At 42.2% G+C, this 13276-nt stretch overlaps 1 protein-coding gene and 1 non-coding gene across 2 annotated transcripts; both read left to right on the top strand.

Annotated features, from left to right (window-relative positions):
- Positions 1-1164: 1164 nt before the first annotated feature.
- ddx54 (DEAD (Asp-Glu-Ala-Asp) box polypeptide 54) lies at positions 1165-12623 on the top strand. Its single transcript, XM_062434369.1, has 20 exons — positions 1165-1405; positions 4320-4446; positions 5086-5156; positions 5254-5442; positions 5534-5583; positions 5699-5740; positions 6585-6680; positions 6791-6912; positions 7145-7206; positions 7685-7816; positions 7955-8165; positions 8258-8389; positions 8537-8758; positions 8833-8906; positions 8994-9206; positions 10008-10153; positions 10266-10379; positions 10504-10614; positions 10727-10830; positions 12075-12623. The coding sequence occupies exons 1-20, from the start codon at positions 1286-1288 to the stop codon at positions 12350-12352; spliced, it is 2616 nt and encodes an 871-aa protein (XP_062290353.1). The 5' UTR covers positions 1165-1285; the 3' UTR covers positions 12353-12623.
- Positions 1524-1595, top strand: trnac-gca (transfer RNA cysteine (anticodon GCA)). The gene has a single exon. It is a non-coding gene; the product is annotated as a tRNA-Cys (tRNA).
- Positions 12624-13276: the final 653 nt, after the last annotated feature.

Below are 13276 nucleotides of genomic sequence, written 5' to 3'. Positions count from 1 at the left end.
TCTGTTCATAGGTTTCACACTTTTCACTGTTATCTACCCACCGACAGTCTAGGTCAGAGAGTTTTAATATGGGAGATAGACCTCCCCACAGGGGCTCCGAATACTTTCAGGCAGGGCTCAGTGAACAGAAGAGAGAAATATTACATTAGTTATACCATTAGTTAAAAGGAGATTACATAGAATAGCCTAAATACCTATGTGTGATTTGATTAAAGAGATAAAGACTTCAGAGAGAAAGTAGTTTTTTTTACACTTTCTCGGGGTCAGAAACTAATAAATTTCTTCAGACAGACCTTTTTTAATGTATTTGGTGTAGTATGAAGTATGTATGAAGCCATCTTGGCTGAATTGTTGAGTGTCTTTTGGATCAAATAACATGAAAAATGATCTAATGGGCTGCCAGGAACTGAACGAACCTAAGCAAGTAAACTAAAGGGGGAGACTGTCTAAGGTTGTTACAATGCATACGATCTATGTGGGTCAGTGACGTATAAGGATTTACAACAACTCAATTTTAGAATAATAAAAACAAGCATATCTAATGCAGTAGTTCAAACATTCAGAATGTTGTGTACCTGAAGATCCATATTATAAATTTGAAAGTGATTTTAGTGGGTTTTTAAAGATTAATTGGCACTGGCCTTAAAAAAAAGTCATGTGGTGCGACCATGATTCATCTTGAAATATCTTATATAAATAAAAGATCATCATTTACAAAAAAAAAAAAAAAAAAATGCAAATACTTTGTTTCCAAACACTTTATATTACTGAAAACTTGTAAAAAAAAAAAAAAGATGTGAAGCGTGTTAAGTAAATTAATTTATTTCAAGATGAATCATGGTCGCACCACATGACTTTTTTTTAAGGCCATTGCCAATTAATCTTGAAAAACCCACTAAAATCACTTTCAAATTTATAATATGAATTTTCAGGTACACAACATTCTGAATGTTTGAACTACTGCATTAGATATGCTTGTTTTTATTATTCTACAATTGAGTTGTTGTAAATCCTTATACGTCATTGACCCATGTACTATGAAACCCCTGATCTATTTAATAAATCCACCAGTCTGTACCAGCAGGTGGCGGTAGTGAGCTGTAAGTGACGTAGCAACAGTCATTGAAACGGAAGAAGAAGAAGAAGTTTACACGTGTGGTCCAACATGTCTGCCAGTGGTGCTGTTGTGTTTTGAGATTGACACGAGTTGTTTTGGACATTATTGTTGCTGTTTTGACATTATTATTATTCAGTAAAGCTTATCGAGAAGAGCTTAAACATCAGGATGGCTCAAAGAAAGAAGAAGATGACCAAGAAGAAGAGACACACCGGCAACAGAGAGCCGGAGCTAGACTCTGACGGTGGAGACTTTGAGTTGGCTGCTGAAATTAAGGACGATGATTCTGTAAGGAAAACAATACTTACTTTATCTTAACCTCCTTAAATGCTGATTTATTTGTGGAAATGTTTAACTTACTGACAAAATAATGTGACGAGTTTTAGACGTCAGCTGTGACGTGTTAGGGGGTATAGCTCAGTGGTAGAGCATTTGACTGCAGATCAAGAGGTCCCCGGTTCAAATCCGGATGCCCCCTGTTTTGACTACCTTTAAGTTAACACAAGTATTATTAGAGCTGGACCTATTAATCAAATAGTTGCTACTTGTTTTGTTTTTCGGTAGTCTAATGTATTTATTGACTAATCTTTGCGGCTGTACATCTGAACATATTTTTATAATCTTACATCTTATTATCTATTGACAGAAAATTAATCTCCAATCAATCAATCAATCAATCAATCAATCTTTATTTATATAGCGCCAAATCACAACAAAGTTATCTCAAGGCACTTTACACATAGAGCAGGTTCTAAACCAAACTCTTCAGGTTTTAATTTTAAAGAGACCCAACATTCCCACATGAGCAGCACTTAGAGACAATGGAGAGAAAAAAAACTCTTTTAACAGGAAGAAACCTCAGAACCAGAACCAGGCTCACAGTGGGAGAACATCTGCCTCGACCGGTTGGGAGAGAGGAGAGAGAGGAAGGAGAGAGAGAGAGGAAGGAGAGAAGAGAGAGGAAAGATAGGAGAGAGGAAGGATAGGAGAGAGAGGAAGGAGAGGAGAGAGAGGAAGAATTGGAGAGAGAGGAAGGATAGGAGAGAGAGGAAGGAGAGGAGAGAGGAAGGAGAGGAGAGAGGAAGGATAGGAGAGAGGAAGGAAAGGAGAGAGAGGAAGGATAGGAGAGAGAGGAATGATAGAAGAAAGAGAGGAAGGATAGGAGAGAGAGGAAGGATAGGAGAGAGGAAGGATAGGAGAGAGAGGAAGGAGGGGAGAGAGAGGAAGGATAGGAGAGGAAGGATAGGAGAGGAGAGAGGAAGGAGAGGAGAGAGAGGAAGGATAGGAGAGGGGAAGGAGAGGAGAGAGGAAGGATAGGAGAGAGGAAGGAAAGGAGAGAGAGGAAGGATAGGAGAGAGAGGAATGATAGAAGAAAGAGAGGAAGGATAGGAGAGAGAGGAAGGATAGGAGAGAGGAAGGATAGGAGAGAGAGGAAGGAGGGGAGAGAGAGGAAGGATAGGAGAGAGGAAGGATAGGAGAGAGGAAGGAAAGGAGAGAGAGGAAGGATAGGAGAGAGAGGAATGATAGAAGAAAGAGAGGAAGGATAGGAGAGAGAGGAAGGAGAGGAGAGAGGGAGGAGAGGAGAGAGGAAGGATAGGAGAGAGGAAGGATAGGAGAGAGAGGAAGTAGGAGAGAGAGAGGAAGGATAGGAGAGGAGAGAGGAAGGAGAGGAGAGAGAGGAAGGATAGGAGAGGGGAAGGAGAGGAGAGAGGAAGGATAGGAGAGAGGAAGGAAAGGAGAGAGAGGAAGGATAGGAGAGAGAGGAATGATAGAAGAAAGAGAGGAAGGATAGGAGAGAGAGGAAGGATAGGAGAGAGAGGAAGGATAGGAGAGAGGAAGGATAGGAGAGAGAGGAAGGAGGGGAGAGAGAGGAAGGATAGGAGAGAGGAAGGAGAGGAGAGAGGAAGGATAGGAGAGAGGAAGGAAAGGAGAGAGAGGAAGGATAGGAGAGAGAGGAATGATAGAAGAAAGAGAGGAAGGAGAGGAGAGAGGAAGGATAGGAGAGAGGAAGGAAAGGAGAGAGAGGAAGGATAGGAGAGAGAGGAATGATAGGAGAGAGAGGAAGGATAGGAGAGAGGAAGGATAGGAGAGAGAGGAAGGAGGGGAGAGAGAGGAAGGATAGGAGAGGAGAGAGGAAGAATAGGAGAGAGAGGAAGGATGAGAGAGGGGAAGGAGAGGAGAGAGAGGAAGGAGAGGGAGAGGGAGAAGCACATAGAAAATAAACATTGAAGCTAGAAGGTCCAGGACTGGAATCTGTCATCCGGACGTCTACAGGCCCAGATTACCTGTGAGACGAGAAAGCACAGACAACTCCGGGGAAGAAGTTTAGCTTATTGATGCATTAATAGTACATGAATGTTAATGGATATAGATGGATGGATAGAGAGAGAGAGGAGGAGAGAGGAGCTCAGTGCATCATGGAGGTAGGAGTCCCCCGGCAGTCTAAGCCTATAGCAGCATAAACTAGGAGCTGGCTAACTGTAAGCTTTATCACAAAGGAAAATTTTGAGCCTACTCTTAAAAGTAGAGAGGGTGTCTGCCCTCCGGACCGAATCTGGGAGATGGTTCCACAGGAGAGGAGCCTGATAACTGAAGGCTCTGCCTCCCATTCTACTTTTAGAGATACTAGGAACCACAAGTAGGCCTGCATGCTGGGATGCAGAGATGCACTGTAAAATGTAGTAGAGAATAGTAGTAGTAGTAAAAAAAATACCACTCTTTTCTTAACTACAATTTCCTCTAGTCTATGATGATGCTGCACCACTTGAGTTTTCACTTTCAGCACGTTAAGAATGTCATAAGATTAACAAAGACTGCAGGAATCATTGAGCTGGATTTACTGCACCATCATAAAAATGAATATAGTTCTATAAAATAAAATATTAAACTTTAAGGAAAATGGAAGAGGAGCTATTTCACGAGGCAAATCCCTTTTTTAAGAATTGTCGCTGTTTAGTTAATCATCTACTAAGACAAAATGTGTCAAAAGGTGGGTGGTTCACAACCTCGGTTAAACTCATATGCTCATTCCCAAAATAATCCTTAAAATGTATCCTTAACATCCTTCTTACCTGGAAAGGAACAAGACTTTTGTCTGAAAATTGTACGTGGTGTTTTCAGTTTTTAAGACCTCATCTGGTATCATGCTATCAATAAAATGTGTTTGTTTATGTGTTGTTTTTTTTTTTTAATGGTTTCACAGCAAGCAAGGAAAATGCCACGATTCCCTGCTCAGTCCGATTGCCTGTCAGATGTGGAGCCTGACACCAGGGAGCTGGTCAGAGCCCAAAACAAGAAGAAGAAGAAGTCTGGAGGATTTCAGTCCATGGGTGAGAGAGAGTGAAGAGAGCACAGATATGGCGCTTTTCCACTACACAGTTTCTGCACGACTCGCCTCGACTCGGTACGGTTCCAGAACAGACCTTTTCCATTACAAAAAAGTACCTACTCAACGTGGGCGGGGTCGTCATAGCACGGCTCCGCGAAACTGCCGTGACTTCGTTTTATACGCGACACAAACACATAAACTAGGAGGACATGGAGGCAGTGGTGTACTTGCTGCTGTATGAGGCCTTTTGTCACATATTAAGCAAGAAAATTGAGCCGTATAGCTGTAACTATGGTAACGCTGCTGCCGGTATTTAAAAATGCCGGGTTTGATTCTTGTGTGGGACGGCTCATGACTCTTCCAGCGACAACTCTTCTGACCAATCAGTGGCCGGCAGTCTGTTGACGTCACATTTAGTATCGGCTCGGCTCGCTTGGAACCTCACCAGAGCAGCTACTAAAAAAGTACCAGGTACCAGGTACTATCCCTAGTGGAAACGCAAAAAGAACCGAGGCGAGTCGTGCTGGAACTGTGTAGTGGAAAAGCGCCAATAGGGCTGCATGTCCACTGTTTGCTGTCCGTATCAGAAATCTACCTGTTTGTATCGGTTTGAGGTCAAAAAAGTCTAATCTGATTTCAGGTCTCAGTTACCCTGTATTCAAAGGGGTCATGAAGAAGGGGTACAAAGTCCCAACTCCAATCCAAAGAAAGGTAAGTCAGTGCGCCTTCAGCATCCTGAAATCCAAATATTTGTGACACTTGACAGCACAATATGTCATGCTGTCAATCCTTCTCTTCACCACGTCAGACTGTCCCAGTGATTTTGGATGGCAAGGATGTAGTGGCTATGGCTAGGACTGGCAGTGGTAAGACGGCCGCCTTCCTCATCCCTATGTTTGAGAAGCTGAAGGCTCCACAAGCCCAAACAGGAGCCAGGGCCCTCATCCTGACCCCCACCAGAGAGTTGGCCCTGCAGACCATGAAGTTCACAAAAGAGGTAGAGACAAGCAGACCGATTCGTTTTTATTATGTTAGTTGGCTGATATTACACGTAGCTGTATTCATATATATTTTTTGTGGTTTTACAGTTGGGAAAATTCACGGGCCTCAAGACCGCCTTGATTCTTGGTGGAGACAGGTGTGTGACTCCTCAGTTGTTCTGTGTTACTGTTCTTTAATTTTTTGTCTTGCACATTGAGATCTGTGCAGTTGTTCTTCTTTTCCGCTTGCATTGATTTAAATCTCTTCTCCAGGATGGAGGATCAGTTTGCTGCTCTTCATGAAAACCCTGACATGTGAGTACACACAGAAGCTTAGATTGTTGTGTTATGGTGCTATGTAATAATAATTACCGAGTGTCTATTTGCACCCCGACGCCTCGGCCACACAGCTGAGCTATTTGCACCCTAGACGTATAACAACGTGAAAACATGGCGGATATTTATCTTCCACGCCAGCAGAAAAGGGCGAATTTAGAAAGGTTTCATCTCTAATGTTTGTTCTAAAGACATTTCTGGCGGGAAAGTTGTATCATATTTTCATAATCTTTCCTCAGTGAATGTTTACAAGCATCAGTTTGTCAGTCAGAAATTATTTGTCGGCAATATCTATCTTCTGTATCTAACTGCTGCAATTTCATAACTTTAAGTAAATGCATACAACCCGAAATTATCTGAATTTACAACCTGCACTTTGTTATATGATGGAAATCAAATCTTGACAGACAAGTCTGTGGTTGCCATGGATACCAAATACATTTCAGACCTCTCAAGTCTCAGGCATTGGCCGTGAGACAAATGCATTTCAAGCTGCTCTCACACGCCACACCGGACAGAAATTATTATATAATATACAGAAGAGAACAGCGACGTATATTTATCCCGCTGCCCCGGTGGGATACGGGAGTCTTCTGCATATCTCCACACGCTCCCCTCCGACACTCAGTCCTGCAGGGTACTTAATGCACTCCTAATTGTACTGGGGTGCAAAAAGCATACATTGATATTTGCACCAAGACCGGTGCAAATAAAACACTTTGCTATATATACCAGAGTACAAATAGCATCCACTTCTAATTGTACTGGGGTGCAAAAAGCCTTTGCCTAATTTATAATGCTGATCTCTGTCCTCCTCCATCAGAATCATCGGCACCCCTGGTCGTCTCATGCACGTTGTCAGGGAAATGAACCTGAAGTTGTACGGTGTGGAGTATGTGGTGTTTGATGAGGCTGACAGGTGAGAGGTGGAATTTAAATTTATGCATATTTTCATACAATTTCACACAATGGAGTCACTTGTATGCATGCGTGTTTAAATGTAACCATGTTTTTTTTTCCTGTACTCAGGTTGTTTGAAATGGGTTTTGCTGAGCAGCTTGAGGAGATCATTAGGAGGCTTCCAGACACCAGACAGACTCTGCTGTTTTCTGCCACTCTGCCCAAACTGCTGGTGGATTTTGCCAGAGCTGGTGAGATCAGAAGAAAACAAAACAAACCCTTTTCTATTCTGTTTAAAGTCACTTCTGTGTTTTTACCTGCATTCATCATGACTGAAGAGGGTTTTTAATTGATTTTGTGCTACATCTTGAGTTAATCCACCTGCAACCCATCGTAATAATCATTATCATTATCATATTAACTTTCATATTGGTGCTTAAGGCTTCATGCTAACTAAATAACCGTTTCTATTTTTGCTTCCAGGGCTGACAGAACCAGTACTGATTCGTTTAGATGTGGATTCTAAACTCAGTGACCAGATTAAGGTAAATAAAGGACACAGAAGTCTGCACGGAAGCGCTAATGATTCTGGATTGTTCCTCTCATAGAAACGCAGGGTAAAAAAAACCCACATTGTTTTTTTAATGGAATAATTTGATTTGATCAAACAAATTAAAAATTAGCTCGATGAGAATTTTCATTTTATATTAATGTAACATGACTTCTTTCAGGTCAACTGATGTGATGTGGAAATGATAATTTTGAAAATGTAGAATAAAAAACTAAACGCATGAAAAGAGGTAAATGCTTTTTGTCACCATGTTGCAGGACAAACGTCTCTACATAGGTTTAGTAATTATTTTATGATTATACATTTCTCCTCACACTAAGCACCTGTTGCCGTCCATGAGAAAGTCATACAGTACATCATAAAAATGACTGTGTGGTGCATCTAATGACCAGAACTGAATCCTCACTTCAGATCCATTTCAAAATCTTTTCATTTGTCTGGTCTTCCCTCAGCTGTCATTCTTTCACGTGCGAATGGACGACAAGGCGGCCCTGCTGCTTCATCTCCTGAGAAACGTAGTGAAACCTCAGGAGCAGACGGTCGTTTTTGTTGCCACCAAACATCATGTGGAGTACATCAAGGAGGTAAGATACAGACACCAGAATTACTCCAGAGTACTTTGGTGTATATTTCTCCTCAGTGAACAGTCACGCTCTCAGTAACTCAGAGATTCGAGTTTAAAAGTATCCACCTTTTTTTTGTTCTTTTGTGTCAATGTCCAGCTGCTGTCTACAGAAGGTTTGGAGTGTGCTTACATCTACAGTGCCCTTGATCAGACTGCCAGGAAGATCAATATTGGAAAATTTGTGCATAGGAAAGCCATGGTGCTAGTTGTGACTGATGTCGCTGCTCGTGGTATAGACATCCCCCTGCTGGACAATGTCATCAACTACAACTTCCCCTCAAAGGCCAAGCTCTTCTTGCACAGAGTTGGTGAGTGTTATATAAAGAATGAATAAGATTAATAAGATTTTACCAAACTTCAATAAACAGAAGAAGTAATAAGGTTGGTCTTTTCTCTTCAGGTCGTGTGGGACGTGCGGGGCGCAGTGGCGCAACCTACAGTTTGATATGCCCTGATGAGATGCCTTATGTTTATGACCTTCACCTCTTCCTTGGAAGGCCCCTTCAGATGGCCACACCCGAAAGCGCACAAGGTAGCCTTTCTAGAGTGCATGCCTGGTTTCTACTGAGGAATGAACTCTTGGATTGATATACTACACACCTGCTAGTAGACTGCCAAGTATCCCTTATTTATCACTGTCTTATCTATCACACTCCAAACCTCTTCTTCCTTCCTCCAGATGCCGATGGTGTGTTCGGTCGGGTCCCTCAAAGTATCCTCGATGACGAAAGCTCAAATCTTGTCGTGTCTCTTGAGAACTCCCTGGACCTGCAAAACATGCACCGTGTCTCGGAGAACGCCTACAAGCAGTACCTCAAGTCTCGACCTAACCCCTCGCCAGAGTCCGTCAGACGAGTCAAAAACACCGATATGTCCATCATGGCTGTGCATCCATTACTGGGTCAGTCTGGAGGAGGATGAGTTATGTAGATGGTAGTGAAAATTTCTAACAGTGTTTAATTGTTGTCATTTTAGGGTCGGGTTTGGAAAGAATGGAACTAGACCGTCTTCAAATAGTCGATGCCATCAAAGGCTACAGATCCAAATCGGTGAGTTTCAGTTGATGATAACGTAGATATCTCATTGTGCTGCAATTTCCTGCTAACATATAGTTTTGTCATCTTCTTTTTTTTTAGACTATATTTGAAATCAACTCCCACAGTAAGACACAGGCCAGCGTGGTGATGAGGGCCAAACGCTCCAAGGACTCGCGGTTGGTAGACAAATTTAGCAAGCAGAGAGATGACCTGGCTGCAGAGAGCCGTCTGCATCTGTCCGTCCACCCAGCCAACACTGACGAGGCTTCCACACACATTGCAGGCCAGGAGGAGGATGATGATGATATAGAGGTTAAAAATTAATCAAGTCATCTCATATTTTTAGATGTCAGCATTGGTGCTTTTCCACTACACAGTTTCAGCACGACTCGACTCGGTACTGTTCCAGGAACCTTTTCCATTACAAAAAAGTACCTACTCAACGTGGGCGGGGTCGTCATAGCACGGCTCCGCGAAACTGCCGTGACTTCGTTTTATACGCGACACAAAACACATAAACAATGGAGGACATGGAGGCGATGGTGTCCTTGCTGCTGTTTGTGGCTTTTTGTCACACATTAAGCAATAAAACTGAGCCGTATGGCTGTAACTATGGTAACGCTGCTGCCAGTATTTAAAAATGCCGGGTTTGATTCTTGTGTGGGACGGCTCATGACTCTTCCAGCGACAACTCTTCTGACCAATCAGTGGCCGGCAGTCTGTTGACGTCACATTTAGTATCAGCTCGGCTCGCTTGGAACCTCACCAGAGCAGGTACTAAAAAAGGACCAGGTACCAGGTACTTTCCCTAGTGGAAATGCAAAAAAAACCGAGTCGAGTCGAGGCGAGTCGTGCTGGAACTGTGTAGTGGAAAAGCGCCACGTGGAGCACTGAGACTAAAAATCTGAATGTTTATTTGCATCTTCCTTTTAACACTGGTGCACCACATTATCATTCAGAACTGAAGAAATGTTTACAATTGTTATCAAATGTTTATTCTTGTTGTAAACCCACCCTGATTTTTGTACACTTATTTACTATTTACATTTATCAGACACCAACTTGAGGTATCACGTTATTTCAAAAAGTGTAATTCTCAATTTGTACCACCAGGGGGTGTTCTCAGAGGTGGTCGGTGGAAAGAGGAAAGGCCTGCAGGAAGACTGGGGACAACCAAAGAATAAGAAAAGCAAGCCAACAGGCAAAGATGAGGATTATTACATCCCCTACAGACCTAAAGACTTCAACTCTGAGAGAGGGTGAGGAAACACATTTTATTAAGCCGTATTGAGATGTGTATGAAATAAAAGAAATGACATCCGATATGATTTCAAATGTATAATCTATATAAACTGTTTATGTTCCCATTAGGTTAGGTCTTGGTGGAGAGGGAACGGCGTTTGACCAACAGGCCTCTTCAGCTGTCCTGGACCTCATGGGAGATGAGGGAGACCGATTAAACCAGCACAAACAAATTATGAAATGGTAAAAAAAAATTGAAGTCACTCATTCATTCAAAAACTCTCTGTCCCCTCTTTTTATATACATCTTATGATTCTGATTTTGCCATTTAATGTACCATAATCCAGTGATTATCTCTCATTTATAGGGACCGCAAGAGGAAGCGCTTCGTCAGAGAGACAGGAAAAGAAGACCAGAAGAAGAAGTTAAGATTAGACGGCGGCCAAGTCATCCAGAACAAAAAGAACAAGAAGAACTTGTATCCTTTTTACTGTTTACTATTATCACTGCTGTCATCTTACTTTTTAAAGTGTATTACTGTTCTATTTCAACATTTAACTGTAATGTTATATGACTTAACGACATGTCAGTTACGAGGAGTGGAAGAAAAAGTACAGGGTCGATGACGGAGGAGCTGGCTCAGATGGAGAAACAGGAGGAGGAGGAGGAGGGAGAAGGCCAGGAGGAGGAGGAGGTAGGAGAGCATCTTCAGTCTCAGCTTCAACACTATTGTTCGTTTAATACGTATGGACTTGTGTTTAAGCTGTAGGGATTAGTCTATGCGATAAAACGGGGACGAAAAAGGTTCTTAATAGCCAGTTTTTAAATAATATGACACATTTTTGAAGTCAGATTACTGTTTTACTATTGCAAATCATCCTTAGCACACCTATAAATGTGTGAATATGGTCTGCTTTAAAGGAATAGTTCAACATTTTTGGACAAGGTTATTTGCTTTCGTACAGACAGTCATATAATAACAATAATAGGTGTGATTTATATAGCGCCTTTCACAAACCCAAGGACTCTCTCTATTAAATATGAAAATACAGTCGGCAGGTGGTTAGCTTATGGTGCTTTTCCACTACACCGTTCCAGCACGACTCGCCTCGACTCGCCTCGGTTCTTTTTGCGTTTCCACTAGGGAAAGTACCTGGTACCTGGTCCCTTTTTAGTACCTGCTCTGGTTCCAAGCGAGCCAAGCCGGTACTAAAATGTGACGTCGACACACTGCTGGCCGCTGATTGGTAGTTGTCGCTGGAAGCGTCATGAGCCATCCCACACAAGAATCAAACCCGGCATTTTTAAATACTGGCAGCAGCGTTACCATAGTTACAGCCATACGGCTCAGTTTTCTTTTCTTTGCTTTGTGTGAGACAAAAAGCCACAAACAGCAGCAAGTACACCACTGCCTCAATGTCCTCCTTTATTTATGTGTTTTGTGTCGCGTATAAAACGAAGTCACGGCAGTTTCCCGGAGCCGTGCTATGAAGACCCCGCCCACGTTGAGTAGGTACTTTTTCTGTACCTACCTAAAGGTCTGTCCTGGAACCGTGCCGAGGCGAGTTGAGGCGAGTCGTGCTGGAACTGTGTAGTGGAAAAGCGCCATTAGTTTAGCATAAAGACTGAAATTAGGTGGAAACGGTTAGTCTTGCTCTGTCCAAAAGCAATAAAATCCATGTAACGATCTTTATTTAAAAGATTATATCTCAACGTTTTAATCTGTAGAAAAAATGAAGGGTAAAAATGACAAATTGTTATTTTACAAGTCTGAATGTTTTTTCCCCCACTGTGCTCTAATTAGCTTGTTTCTGTTAATTTCAAAGCAAAACACATTAATATTAATACTTAAATCACGGTCTGTCAAGTGCAGCTTCTGTTGTTTTTACCTTCAAACAACAAGTAACGTTTTTTTTCCCTCTATCATCTCTCTCCTAGGTCGTGGCCGTGGTCGAGGTCGAGGTCGAGGAGGAGGTCCTCAGTTCCAAAGCCCGGGACGACCACAGCAGACGCCAGGTGGCCGTAGAGTGCGCTCAGAGCTGAAGACAAACGAGCAGATCCTGAAACAGCGCAAGAAAGATCAGAAGCACCACTTCCTGCAGGGCGGAGGTCTGAAGAACCTCCGTAACAAGAACAAGCAGTACCTCGGACAAGTCAAGAAGTCCGGTTTTGGTCGGGGCGACCACAAGAAGGGCAAGATGAGGAAGAGGATGTGAGGACGGATCGCCGAGGGATGCTGTGACCATGAGAGACTGAGATCCCCGATCATCTTTAAGTATTTCTTGTCTGTCATGACTGTGGACTGAGGAAAGCATTTCTAGACTTCAGTTCACATTATTTCTCATCACTTACCGAAACTCTATATTTGACAGAATGTGTGTGTATAAGAAGGATCCAATGAACTTGGTTTTCTTCTTGTAAGCTTGTCAACAGATACTGAAATACTAAAATATGTCTATACACAAATACAGATAAGAAAGGCCTGGATTCTGTGTCAAGTCTTCATTTGCAGGCAATTTCATTCAAGTGTCTTTATGACTTGATGTGCAGCTTAGAGATGTGATGACAGTATAGTTCTTTTAATGGGATGGAGCTGTTGACGTAGATTTTTTGCCGCTATTTTTATTAAAGCCCAGTCAGGGTAACCACAATCCTTGATGTGACTTTGCACCTTGCCTCTAGCCTTTATGTTTATGTTGTTTATGTCCCATTTGGTGTCTCAGTGCATGCCATGAATGAAAAATGAGGTACTGGTTTGAGTGAGTGGGTTTCCTGTCAACCTCAAAATGTTCATCTTCAAAAAAGATGTAATTATCTGCAAATGAATGTATGTAGGTCCAATATTTTATACTTTCCATCAGCTCTATTACTGTTTAGAAACTGTGCCTCACCCTTCACTCTTCTCTCCTAGCATCTTGAGATGGTATGCACTCTTTTGGTGGCAATGCTAGTTAGCTAGCTGTCTGCTCTGTGAGGCTTTATTAAAAGGATAGGTTCACAAATTTTCCATTTTTTTAACGTTATACAATATTCAGATGCCTAAATGAACACATCTTTTTTCTGTGATAATTCCTCCTGTTCATGCTTGCCATTAATAGATCCCTTGATAGTGTACTTTCAATTTAAGTGACGGTAGAGAA

Source organism: Scomber scombrus, chromosome 15 (assembly GCF_963691925.1).
Source record: "Scomber scombrus chromosome 15, fScoSco1.1, whole genome shotgun sequence".
NCBI lineage: Eukaryota > Metazoa > Chordata > Actinopteri > Scombriformes > Scombridae > Scomber > Scomber scombrus.
The sequence above is the reverse complement of the archived record's forward strand: the minus strand, read 5'-3'. Positions and strand labels throughout refer to the sequence as shown.